The 13,065-nt window shown below is 46.3% G+C and overlaps 1 protein-coding gene and 1 long non-coding RNA gene across 6 annotated transcripts in view; one reads left to right on the top strand and one right to left on the bottom strand.

Annotated features, from left to right (window-relative positions):
- The window catches only part of CLYBL (citramalyl-CoA lyase), a 190,660-nt gene extending 189,893 nt beyond the window's left edge, over positions 1 to 767 (top strand). For all 4 annotated transcript variants that reach the window (XM_077927689.1, XM_028728228.2, XM_028728230.2 and 1 more), the window contains one exon: positions 384 to 767. In XM_077927689.1, coding sequence (XP_077783815.1) covers positions 384 to 479 — 96 coding nt within the window. In that variant the 3' untranslated portion in view covers positions 480 to 767. The remainder of the gene's footprint in view (positions 1 to 383) is intronic.
- LOC114596527 (uncharacterized) overlaps positions 1 to 8,788 on the bottom strand; it is a 33,943-nt gene extending 25,155 nt beyond the window's left edge. The window contains exon 1 of one of the 2 annotated variants that reach the window (XR_003706544.2): positions 7,836 to 8,788. This is a non-coding gene — a long non-coding RNA (uncharacterized LOC114596527). Of the gene's footprint in view, positions 1 to 6,508; positions 7,383 to 7,835 lie in introns of those variants that run through there. The other variant, XR_003706543.2, reaches the window with a different exon arrangement.
- Between the last annotated feature and the right edge of the window lie 4,277 nt (positions 8,789 to 13,065).

Below are 13,065 nucleotides of genomic sequence, written 5' to 3'. Positions count from 1 at the left end.
GGTCCTCCAACCCCCAGTTCCACCACCCCATCCCAAAAGACAATGTATTTCATCCTGTGGGTCATTTCTGACTCTGGCTCGGAGGTAAATATATGTCTTTTTCTACGCACAGTGGTTTTTTGTTTTGGTCTTTCACACGCTCACATCTTTTGTTTGTTTTTCGTACATTTCCCTTTTATTATTGTCAGTGCCTCTTGGCTTTTTTCTAAAGCCAGCAGAAGACAACGCGGTTTGATTCATGTGGGATCTAATGATTCTTGTCTTGCGGCAATGTATGAAAAGCTAACCCAAGCCTGCAATTTTCCTTTCCCAAGGTCCCTTTTAAGATGCTGATGGTCTGGCATTTGGTATTTTCTTTCTGTTTCTCTTTTTTCTTTTTCCAGGGTGCCTTCACTTTCCGAGGCAGCATGATAGACATGCCATTACTGAAGCAAGCCCAGAACATTGTTAGTCTTGCCACAGCCATTCAGAAAAAATGATCTGCTAAATGAAGCTTCCCCCTAGAGAGGCTCCAGGAGCGATTTGAAGGCGGATAATATGATCACTGGGAGGAAGAAAAATGCAACCGTTCACACTTCGACAAAACACTGTTTACCTGCCCTTGAACATTGCCATATATTTTTCTTCCTTGTCATGGACCATATATTGGAAAGATCAGAGCGCTTTTCCCATTGTACTCACTTGTTAAGACTCGGCTGAAAACAGAGATCAACTTGTGCAGGGAACGAATCCATTAAAAACAACAACCAATGAAATTGGTGCAGAAACCCAAGTCTGATTAATTTTTTACTGTAAGATTTCCAGGCGAAGGGGAATGATGAGCGGCAAAAAAAGGGGGGGCAGAGTTCTCATACCCTTTACAATTGTACCTTGGATCCCAAATGCCTTGTGACTCCAATGTTTTGGCTCCTGAATGCCACAAACCCGGAAGTGAGTGTTCCGGTTTGCAAATGTTCTTTGGAAGCCAAACATCCGACGTGGCTTCTGATTGAGGGCAGAAAGCTCCTGCAGCCAATCAGAAGCAGCATCTTGGTTGTCAAACGTTTTCGGAACGGATGCCATTTGACAACCGAGGTACGACTGTATAGAAGGGGGAGGTAGAGTTTGTCATACAAAAGAGAAAACCCATCCCTCCAAAAAGTCCTTCTGTACAACAGTGGCAGCAATCCTATACACCAGGGGTAGGGAACCTGTGGCCCTCCAGATGATGTGGAACTACAGTTCCCATCATCCCATGCTAGGTAGGGATGAGAAGAGTTAGCTGGAGTCCCAACAACATCTGGGAGGGTCACAGGTTCTGCACCTCATTCTACACTCCCTTATCTGGGAGTGAGTTTATTATTTGTACCCCACCCATCTGACCGGTTTGCCCCAGCCAATGTGAGAAGCTTCCAATATAGAGCATAAGAAAACATTAAACATTAAGAACTTCTCTATATAGCGCTGCCTTCTAAAAGTTGTATAGTTATTTATCTCCTTGACATTGGATGGGAGGGCGTTCCACAGGGTGGACGTCACTAATGAGAAGACCCTCTGCCTGCTTCCCTGTGACTTCACTTCTTGCAGTGAGGGAACCGCCACTAGACGTGTGTGTACTGTATAGGATTGCAGTGTATGAAAAGTACAAGAGCTCTGTCTTCCTTTGCATCCAGTCACTCCAGTGGAAAACAGCAATACATTTGGCCACAGCAGCACTTATCAGAAGGAAACCAGGACCTAAGTACATAGTAATAGTGATCTGAGCTCTCAGGGTGCTGGTCTGTATGCAACCAAAACGGCCCCATCCACATATAAGAGGGAAGCATCAGCAGGTTTGGGGGAATTCCAAGGTTTGCAGCAGTAGTTTAAAAGTTATTGGGGGAAAGCAGCCAGGGGCTGGGGAGAAACCAAATGATAACTGAGCATGCTCAATGGGTCACGGAATGCTGAGGGTTTGCTGCAGCAGGGAGGACAGAAAACAGGATGCTAGGGGACTGCAGAATGGAATGGAGTATCCTGGGGAAAGGAATGGCTCGCTGGAACCCTGAAGAGGAACAGTCCACGCTGCAACATTTTGCAATTTCCTTCATAGATTCCTTTGAATCCATGGTAAGCCGTTTCCCAACTCCAGCACAAGTGGACTCCTGCAATCTCTTTAAAAGTTGCAAAGGGGGGAATTCAGAGAGGGAGGCCATATTTATGGAAGTTCCACACTGCAACTTTTGAAGGTAGAGGAATCCACTAGGTTTCTGCCCTCCATAATTCTTCCCAATTTAAGTCACTTAAATCTGAAGGCCCGTTGCCTGTTGGATTAATCCAAAATAAACCACCACTTGCTTCTGTAATGATCACCACTAATGGATTTGATTCACCATCCGTGCAATTAAGACCAAGCGTGCAAACTCAAATCCACTTAATATGGATTAGCTAACCCCTTCAGAAGCCTGCAACCAACCCCCTTTGCCTCTAATCCTTCCCGATGATGGGTGCGTCACGAATGTTGCTTTACAGGAGATGTATCACAAGGGAGCTAGAGCGGAATTAGCGTTGCCCAAGACAGTGCTTTTGAGTGAGGAACAGTGTTAGAAGCTCAGATATGTAAGTTAGGCACCAAATGGCTCTTTAAACCAAGGTTACAGTCACCAAAATGGAATAGTTGCCATTTTGGGGGTAAGACAGTTCTAAAGTCTTATTTTTCAAATGATGGACTGACTGTGATTGATTCTCAGTTAAACATTCAGAGGACTACCTTGAGCTAGGTTAAGAACTTTGAGAACTTACAGAAAAGTCACATTATCCAGGCACAGTCCACAAAGATATTGGCTTATTCCTACCAATCTTTCTTAATGGTGAAAAGGATCATTCATAACGTAAGAATATTATTCACATCTGTGAGCAGGGCAGTGGGCTGGGGTAAGTGAAGACAAGCTACAACTACTAACTATAAGGTTTTCACTGTTCCTGCTCAGGCTGCACAGAAAAAGCATTTTGGTTCCAGAAATTCATTCCAATCGTGCAGATAGAATATAACTGATAGAATTCCAAAGGATAGGATATTAGTGTGTGAAAACAGTCCAGATCCAATGATACCCAGGTATGCACCTCCAGAAGATGGAGGTATCAGGTGCTATCCTGGCACCCAGACACCTTCACTTGGTCTCAAGTGGCCAATAGCCAGGTTCAAAATGCATCTGGTGCCTGGCTAATTTTGAACACTGAGCAGGAACTGCCCCATATTTGCCTCTCATCAGACCTGGAAGCAGCACATTTTCACCATTCTGCCGCGACAGATACACATTGAGCAACTCAAGTCATTGCATGATCCGTACATGGCAAGCAATTCGCTCTCTAATAATGTACATGGGAAAAGGTTTTTTAAATCAGCCTTTAAAGATAACTATTCTGCCCGTTAAGTCAAACCATCAGGTTTCCCTCAACGTCTCCTGCTTTGCTTTCACAATTCCCACAAAAGTAAAGAGCAGCTGAATCTCAAAAGTTCCAATGGTTGGTAGGCTCTTTTTCCTAGCTTTCTGAAAACTAGGGCTCAGTAGCTTTTTCCAAACTTTCATACCACTTAAGCCCCTTCAGATAGCCAGACTGCAGTACCTCCCAAACCTTGTGGGGAAACAGTTCTTTGGTCTGCTTTTCCATTAAAGTTTATTGGCAAGGGCAGATTCCGAAATGCATAAACAATTGGGAGTAGAGAACTAAGGGTGGTAATTGCTCAATATTGATTAATCCATGGTAGCAGTGTGTGACCTTGTGTATGTACTCAGAAACATTTTGTGGAAAGAGAGATGAAAGATCCAGAAGCATAACACATGAGACTGCCTGACTACTATCAGATCCTTGATCTACCTCGGCTGGGAGTAGGGAACCTGTGGCCTGCAGATATTGTGGTGCCCCAGCTCCCATCAGCCCCCAACATGGCCAGTGGGTCAGGGACAATGTGCGTTACAGGCCAGCAACATCTGGAGTGCCAGGTGTTTCCCATCCTGAATCTAGTCCAGTAGTATGTGCTCTCACAGGCAGTACCTTCAGCCTGGGGCAGCCCTGCTACCAGATTTAACAGAGCTGAAATTGAGGAGCATTTCAAACAATGGACTGACTGTGATTGATTCACGGTTAAACATCTGGCTAGTTCAGAGGACAACTTTGAGCTAGGTCATGGGCAGCTGTCTTCCTCCAAACCAAGTACTGTATTTTTCGCTCTATAAGACACACCCAGACCATAAGACGCACCTAGTTTTTGGAGGAGGAAAATAAGAAAAAAATATTCAGAATCCCAGAAGCCAGAACAGCAAGAGGGATCGCTGCGCAGCGAAAGCAGCGATCCCTCTTGCTGTTCCTGGCTTCTGGAATAGCTGCACAGCCTGCATTCGCTCCATAAGACGCACACACATTTCCCCTTACTTTTTAGGAGAGAAATAGTGAGTCTTACAGAGCAAAAAATATGGTATATAAAACTAAACTTTGAGAAGTTAAAGGAGAAAAGTAACGATCCAGGGACAGTCCACATATATATTGGCCTATTCCAACCTCTTTCTTAATGGTGATTGCTCCTGCTCAGGCTGCACAGAAAAAGCAATTTGGTACCAGAACTTCATTCTGATTATGCAGATAAAATATAACAGATAGAATTCTACAGGATGGAGTATTGGTGTGTGAACACAGTCCAGATTCCCAGGTGGTGAATATGTCAGGCACCATCCTGGTACCCAGGCATCTACACCTGGTTGCAAGTGGTCGAAAGCCAGGTGCAAAACGCATCTGGCTAATTTTGAACACTGAACGTGACACAAAGGCTGGCAACATCAACCCTGCCATGTGGAAATGCTTTGCAGACGACTGCAGTGCCTGGAGACTGGCAGTCAGGTCGAGCATCCACAGCAGTGACCAGAGGAGGAATGACCACTGGGAGGAGTGAGGAGAAGGCAGGCCATGGTGCATCTGCAGCAGCACAACCGGACGCCTTCATCTGCCCCAGCTGCGACAAAACATGTCTCTCCCATGTCGGTCTCTACCATCCAACAGCCTGATTCCACCCGCAAAGGCGCACTCCTCCATTGCCTCCCAAGGCAGATCCCCACCACCAGAGCTACATATGGCCCTCCCCTCCAATGACAGATAGAACCAGGCCAAGAGTTCAGGGCCAGCCCGAGGCATTTTGCTACCGCAGTCAGAGCCGAAGCACACCTTTGCTAGGACCAACACTTTTAAACAGACTCGCTAGGCCATTCATGCACCAGTTACTGCCTTCATCTAGCCCCACTCTGATGGCCTTGCCTGAAGCATGTCACTTTGCCTTGCTGCTTGGCCAAACAACCCACGCAAGAGCCCAACTATGACGCCGGGGCAGGGAACCTTCTCCAACCCACGTCCACTTTCCTTTGTAGGCAGCCTTCCAGAGACCACAGGGCAGTGGTGGGCGGGTAAAGTAAAAGTGGGTGGAGCCACAAGTGCTAATTTATTCACACCTTCCTCTCTAGCCTCCATCCAGGCTATCTTTAATGCAGTCAAGAGTCCTCTTTTAAGAGCATTTGAGCTGGAGGCGTTGACAGACCTTTGCTTCTCTAAGCATCATCTAAATAAAAAGGGGCAAGTTCAAAGTGTTTTAAGGGCAGACCTATTTAAAGCCAGAAGCTTAAACACGCTCATTAATAAATAATAATAATAATAATAAATTTTATTTATATCCCGCCCTCCCCAGTCGAAGCCGGGCTCAGGGCGGCTAACAACAATAAAATAATAATACAACATTCTAAAATAATTTCATTAAAATTAATTCAACTCAAATTGATGGCAACCATTAGGCTAAAGTTCTGTGAAGATTGCCAAAGGAGGGAGTCAGGTTGTGCCCTGGCCAAAGGCCTGGTGGAACAGCTCTGTCTTGCAGGCCCTGCGGAAAGATGTCAAGTCCCGCAGGGCCCTAGCCTCTTGTGACAGAGCGTTCCACCAGATCGGAGCCAGAGCCGAAAAAGCCCTGGCTCTGGTTGAGGCCAGCCTAACCTCTCTGTGGCCTGGGACCTTCAGGATGTTTTTGTTTGAAGACCGTAAGTTCCTCTGTGGGACATTAAGAAGAAAACCTCACTGTCTTTAGTAGTAAGCAAGATTGCAGGGGGTTGGACTAGATGACCCTAGGGGGTACCTTTTCAATTCTACAATTTTAGGATTAAAATAGTGTTGTGGCTGGGACCCTGAACATACTTCAGTACTCAGATTATCTCTTATATCCTTCCCAGAGTTGTAGGTGGATGGGTTTGGAGATTTGAACCTGGGGACTTTTGGGTGTAAAACCAAATGGTCCACCGCTGACCTAAGACCTTCCCCAAACAGTAGAAACTCAGGAAGCAGGCTACCATTGTATCCACTAACTGGCAGCAACTCCCTCCAGGTTTTCAGTCTTTCCCACCTGGGGATGAACCCTGGGACCTGCCACACCTTCTCTCCAATAAAGCAACCATCGTTTCTTCCCCCATAGAGGGAATGTGCTCTCTCTCAAGTACGTGGGAAAGGGCTGTGGACTTACCCGCTGTCCCACCCCTGGGTGCCCCGCCTCCAGCTTGCTTGGGGAGATGGTGGAGCTGGTGGATCTTCTCGTCGGGGCCCGAGGAGGCTCGTTTGCATGACAGTGGCGATTCTGCAGCGGGTCATCTGGGCTGTGCGGCTAACGGGCTTAGCCTGGGCTGTTTGGGAGAGGTTAACCCAGCTTGTAGGGAGGGTAAATAAACAGAACAAGCCGCCTTTGTCCTCTATTCAGGCCGGCCTCTCCTCCCGAAGGCGAGCCGCATTGAAGGCGCAGAGATCAGCTTGTGGCTGCCAGGGGGACTCCCGAGGAAGTTGCGAGCGCCAACAATCAGCCAGTTTGTTTCTCCTCCTCATTAAATCATCGCCTTTTGTGCGGGGGCCCCGCAAAGAGTGTTCCTTAAGAAATTAGCAGAATGCGGAGTTGCAAACCGGGCCCCAACCTTTTCATGACCTACAAGCTGCGCTTAAGACGGGCGCTCCGGGAAAGCTGCTCTGTTTGCTTAAACGGGTAAATAGAAAACACTTGCGGGGGGAGGAGTCATTGAGCCTGTCGACTGATTAAATTTAAAGTGGCTCCCCCGCCCTAAAAACACACACACGCACACGTGTTAGGGAAACAAAGCTGAATGTGAGCACCATGAACCTGTTCTTAGTGATCTGCAGTTGAAGGTTCCTGGGCATGCACAGAGCGCTTTCAGCTCTGAGTGACCAATCCCTAGAGACATTTAGCGTAAGAGGTGGGGCTTTAACGAAGGAGGGTGTAGCCTTCCAAAGGACGTCGGCCACATCGCCTCCTTTCCTCCCCCCGTTTTAAAAACCGGCTGTTTTTAAAAGTCTCGATCTTATGAACGCTTAGGGGTAAGTCCCACTGAAGTGGAAGGGGCGTCCTTCCGAGTAACCTCTTGTAGGATAAGCTGCACCAGCGCTGGCCTACTGGCAAGGAGGAAACTGAGCCAGTCAGCCCCGATGCCAAAAAAGAAGCCTGGAGAAAGGAAAATGAAGAAGGGGGGCTGATCTGGATGATCCTAACGAACGATTTGCAAAAAACACACACATGGTTTCCCAAATTTGGCTCTCCGCTGCTTTTGGACTACAACTCCCATCATCCCTAGCTAGCAAGACCAATGGTCAGGGATGATGGGAATTGTAGTCCGAAAGCAGCTGGCGACCCAAGTTTGGAAACCCCTGGACGAGGGCAATGTCTCCCACTAGTTTGTGAGGCCGCTCCTGCGTCCTGCCTAAACCCTTGTTTTGGGTTTTTCTCCTCCGACAGGCAGCAAAACCAAAAAGCCCTGGGGCCCAAAATACGCGCTGGCGCGCACACAAACCTGCACTCTCGTGAAGTCAAGCTCGGTTAGCAAGCCGAGGAGCCAAGCAGCCTCTCCAACTCCGGAGCAAGATTAAGAACTAACGGGAGGAAGCTGAGCTCGATTGAGTCCAGGAATCTGTAGCTCTTGCTTTCTGAGCAGTCGCGATCCAAGATGGCGCTGCAAGCCCTTGCCAGAGTTTAACTAGTCTTTATTAAAGTGTCCGAAGTGCGGTTCCACCTTTCCTTCTCTTTTTCTCTCACACACGCATGAGGAAAGACAATTCTCCACAGGATCGGAGGGTCGCCATGAATCCTGACCACGCGGGTCCTTGTGGCAGAGCGGCGAGGAGATAAATGTTTTGTCTGGGTTGCAGAGTTTATTATTATTTGTGGCCATGATAATTTGGGCTCCTCCACCTCAAGCATGGACTGACTGGCTTGCTAAGTTACCGAGCTAAGCAGTTAATTCCTGCCTGCCCCCTTGGCTCTGGCGTCGTTGTTTTGGCCGTGTCTTCTCAAAGGCGTCCGCGCCTTCAGGGGGAAAAAAAAGGAGGTGGCGTCGTCGACTCAAGCGCAGCAAGGCGCCTACCGGGCGAAAGGGCCAAAACGCGCGCCAAGGCCTCATAAGTCCTGACAAACTTTGCCGAAGGTTATTTTGAGGCGAGGAGAGCGAGCTCTGCACCAGCCGGAGAAAAAAATATATATTCTACAGACCCGGTCCAATCCCGGGGTGTCGCCTCCTTCCCTCACTTCCCTGGGCAAGTGATGCGCCCCATTTGGCACCCAGGTGTTTTTGAGTAGATTCCTCCAGTCCAGATTCAGAGAGGGTTGGGATTGGCTGCTGTTCCTTTGTCGACTGAAGGACAGCAAATCATGTAAGTTTGCAGTGGTGGAATGTGTGGATGGGCCAACCCAGGTTCACATGAAAATTTTACTGGCTTAACGCGTTTCTCTCGTTTACCCAAGTGTCCCACGTCGCTCCAATTACAAAGGTAATGTCACGTGCTCTTCTTCATCTCTACAGTAATGGGCTTCTTTCTTGGTACAGAGAATCTGCAGTGTGCAGGAACCCCCCTGAAAAAAGTATTTTTCATTTACAGTACTTATTTTAATGGAAGCAGAGTGCATACTCAGCTGCAAGAGTCCAACATTACTAAGAGGGGTCCTTGGTTAATGGTTTCTTCCTGCTTTTTAGGCTATTCAAAAAGCTTCCTTCTTGATCATGTGTTTTCTTCATGTCTAATAAAAACAGTTGCTTTGTCATCCTAATTTTTAAGATTTTGGGAATTCATGAGAAACAGTTGCAGGCTCAACACAGTTTTATGCATGGGCTGAATATGATCCATGTCCTTGTTCTCAGCCATGTGGTACAGACTCAAGTGATACAGCCTCGACTTGGGATTTTCCACCTCACTGAGGACTAGTTTACAAACCACTATTTGGAAATTATTTGTTTATTTAATGGATTTGAAAACCTGCCTTTTGGGATATATTACCCTCCCAAAGGTGGTTTACAATAGGCAGTAAAACAATGTTCCCACATCCACGACACACATTTAAAGCACACTTTAACAATCATGGCGTCCCCCCAAAGAATTATGGGAATTGTTTTTTTGTAAGTTGCTTCTTTTATTTATTTATTTATTTATTTTTATTAAAGATTTTCTTGATTTACAAAAGTGTGCAATGTCTCTCTTGTATTTTTTGTGTGTAAGTTGCTTCTTTAAAAAATTGTTTTCATTGAAAGATTTTCATCATGGATAACAAAAGTACATATGGCTCTTGTTTTCAATTCATAGAGTCCTTTCTACATTGGTGGTTGGTGGGAGAGAGAAGTAGGGAGTGGGGCAGGGGGAGGGAGAAAATGATATCTCATTCTTTTGTTTAGTGTGTGCATAGTTTTTGCATCAGCATCACGTGGATGTGTTATTTTTGTTTGCAATGGTTTGTAAGTTTCTTTGAGTTCTTTTTTTTTAAATGACAACAACAATAATAATACTTTGTTCATAGTACCAATCTTACAGACCTACAATTCCCAGCACCTTTAACAAACGAACAATCATGGGTACTGAAAAGTGGTAAAAGAGCAAATTGTAGATCTAGAAGGGACCCCAAGGGTCATCTAGTCCAACCCCTGCAGTGCATGAATCTCAGCTAAAGCATCCTTGTGCTTTCAAATGTTTGATGCGGATGTGACCTGAGATAAGATTGCACAAAAGTAACAAAAACAACATTTAAAACAGCAGCAGCAACTATTTCAACTGATAAAAATAACACAGCAGATTAAACAGCTATTAAATCATCCAGAAACCAACTGGGCTGGAGGTGTCTGGAGTTCCTTCAGAGATGCAGGGCCCCTGCAGAAAAGGCCCTGTACCCGATAGTCACTGGCTCTCAGTGTTGGACCAGAGGGCAGGGCATCTGGTTCTGGGGCAATCACACATTAATGCAGGCAGTCCTTCAGATTGCCTGGTCCCAAAATCTTAGGGTTTTGATTGTTAAAACCATCACCTTAAATTAGTTTTACAGCACTTCAGGGGTTATATATATGAGATGTTTGGTATCAAAATCCAGGCCAATGAATGAAAAGGGCCCTTGGAGTCCAGAATTTTGTTAATATGGAAATAAGGTGATGTCTGGTGAAATATGGTTTGGATGTCACTGTGCCACAAAGACACTACCTGCTTACCCTCCGTCATCATTGAGCCTGCCAAATTCAAAATCACTTGGACATATTCCTGCAGTAGAGGTGTAAGCACTTTTCTGATCTTCCCTGGACCGTTTCCCCCCTGTTCTGCCTTGTTCGTTTAGTATTGACTCAGGGGAGGGGGTAAATTATTCCAGGGATAATTTCTAGAGAGCCAGTGTGGTGTAGTGGTTAAGAGCGGTAGACTTGTAATCTGGTGAACCGGGTTTGATTCCCCGCTCCACAAACAGCTGCTGGGTGACCTTGGGCTAGTCACACTTCTCTGAAGTCTCTTAGCCCCACTCACCTCACAGAGTGTTTGTTGTGGGGGAGGAAGGGAAAGGAGAATGTTAGCTGCTTTGAGACTCCTTCAGGTATGATAAAGCGGGATATCAAATCCAAACTCCTCTTCTTCTTCTTCTTCTTCTTTTTCTTCTTCTTTTAGGAAGGTGATTCTGTACCTGTTTACCGTATTTTTTGCTCTATAAGACTCACTTTTCCCCTCCCAAAAAGTAAGGGGAAATGTGTGTGCGTCTTATGGAGCGAATACAGGCTGCGCAGCTATCCCAGAAGCCAGAACAGCAAGAGGGATAGCTGCGCAGCGATTCCTCTTGCTGTTCTGGCTTCTGAGATTCAGAATATTATTTTTTCTTGTTTTCCTCCTCAAAAAACTAGGTGCGTCTTATGGCCTGGTGCGTCTTATAGAGCGAAAAATACGGTAGTTTCTTAGAATTAACTGCCGTCGAATTATCAATGCAGATTACTTCTAAGATAGGTCAGTCTTTGCCAACCTAGCACCCTCCATATGTTTTAGACTCCCTACAGCCCCTCCTCCCCACCAGTATGTGCTGATGTGTAGTCCAAAACATGTGGAGGGCACCAGGTTGGCAAAGACTGATATAGGTGATCCGTTTTGCAGCCTCTCTCAGCCTCCCTCTCATTGCAGACTGTGAGGAGGTTAGGCACCCCCCAGGGAACAGGAAATTAAAATGGATTTTTTCCCCTCTCCTCTCCCCTCCTTGTCTTCCTTTCTCTTCTTCATTATTCTCAATTGTACCCTGGAGATACTGATTGTGGTATTCTCCTAATCCCTTGCCTGGTGGGGTTATTTCCTCCCCCTCCCCCGCAAAAAACAAAACACCACATCATGACTTCATTGTTTTTTGGAGAACTTAATGACAACTGGGGACATCCCTCGTTTAACTGCAGGAGCAAAAGATGGCATATGAGCAATGGTGGAATTTTTGCAAGGGTTGAGGACTGTCCTGGGACATTCCCTCTTTACTTCAACAGCGAGCAATAGGTGCATTTATAGGGGGTGGGAAGGCGTGAAACCCTGCTTTCCTTGCATATGGAAGGAATGCTCTTCCCAGAAGGCGGCTAAATATGGGACAGGGACCGTGGAGTTAAAATATAGCCTTTTATGTGGAATGGTTAGAATTTCTGGGTGCGGAGAAGGTTTCTAAAACCTGCGTTCCCTACCAGGTTTTGGTTTGCAAATATATATATAATGGGATACTTTTTAAAAAAAAGAACTCCAAAGAATCATTAAAGGCGACAGGAAGAAAGCAGAGGTTCTAGCCAAATTTATGTAGTCTCTGATTTCGCAGTGCACTGAAGGTGCTGAAAGCTTTACTGTCCTGTTGAAATTAACGGGAACGGAACGTGCATAACTTCGGCTGGATCGCGCCCTCAACTTTCGGAGTGTATTTGGATGGAGTTGTGCGTTGTTCATACTTTTCAGGTTTTCTTTACGATGTCCCCCAACTTCCTTCTCAGCCCCTTCCGATTTTTTTTTCCCGCACAGAAAGAAGGTTTCAAAGACTTTAGTTTGTCTGTCCCCCCTTTTCCGTTCTACTTATTGCTACGAATCCAATTGGTGAAACAAAACAGATTATAGGATTAAGCAGCAGGATTTATCATTAAAATGCAAATAAATAAATAACGGAGGACCACTAATGAGCATGGAGAGTTGGGTTAAGCGCGAGACGCGCGCAAGTCTCGTTGAAACTGTGGTGGGAGGGGGACCTACAGTCGCCTCCGTTTATTTTCTTTTTAGAAGATGCTGAAACAGACAACGCGTTTCTCACGTCGCATAGTTAGTCGAGAGAGCCGTTTTTAAACCAGTGAAAAGTTGGGTAAATTTTTAGGCGATCTGAAATGGCGTGGCGCCCCCGGGGAAACGTTGTTCCAAAAAGTTCTGCTTTCCCACCTGCGCTTGAACTCGCAGGTCCTATCCATTTTAATGGGAATTCTCTCTGAGTAGGTCTCTTCAGGGTTGTCCAGAGTAATTTGGAAATGGGGAGGGGGCGCGTGAGGGTTACAGCCTTTCTCTAGAGCTCCACAACTTTAGTAGAAGAATCAGTAGGTTAATCCCCCCCCCCCATCTCTTCCTCAACCTGTGCCTTGCTGTTGAGCTCCTGGTCAGCCTCAGCCAGCCCGGATAATGGTCAGGAATGATGCGAGTTGTGGTCCTCAACTCCCAGAGTCCAGGAAAGCAGATCAGCCTCAGCTTCTGTTTGCATGCAGACGGTTGCAGGGTGGTTAAAGCGACAGGAGACTG

The sequence above is a fragment of the Podarcis muralis genome, chromosome 4, assembly GCF_964188315.1.
Source record: "Podarcis muralis chromosome 4, rPodMur119.hap1.1, whole genome shotgun sequence".
NCBI lineage: Eukaryota > Metazoa > Chordata > Lepidosauria > Squamata > Lacertidae > Podarcis > Podarcis muralis.
The sequence above is the reverse complement of the archived record's forward strand: the minus strand, read 5'-3'. Positions and strand labels throughout refer to the sequence as shown.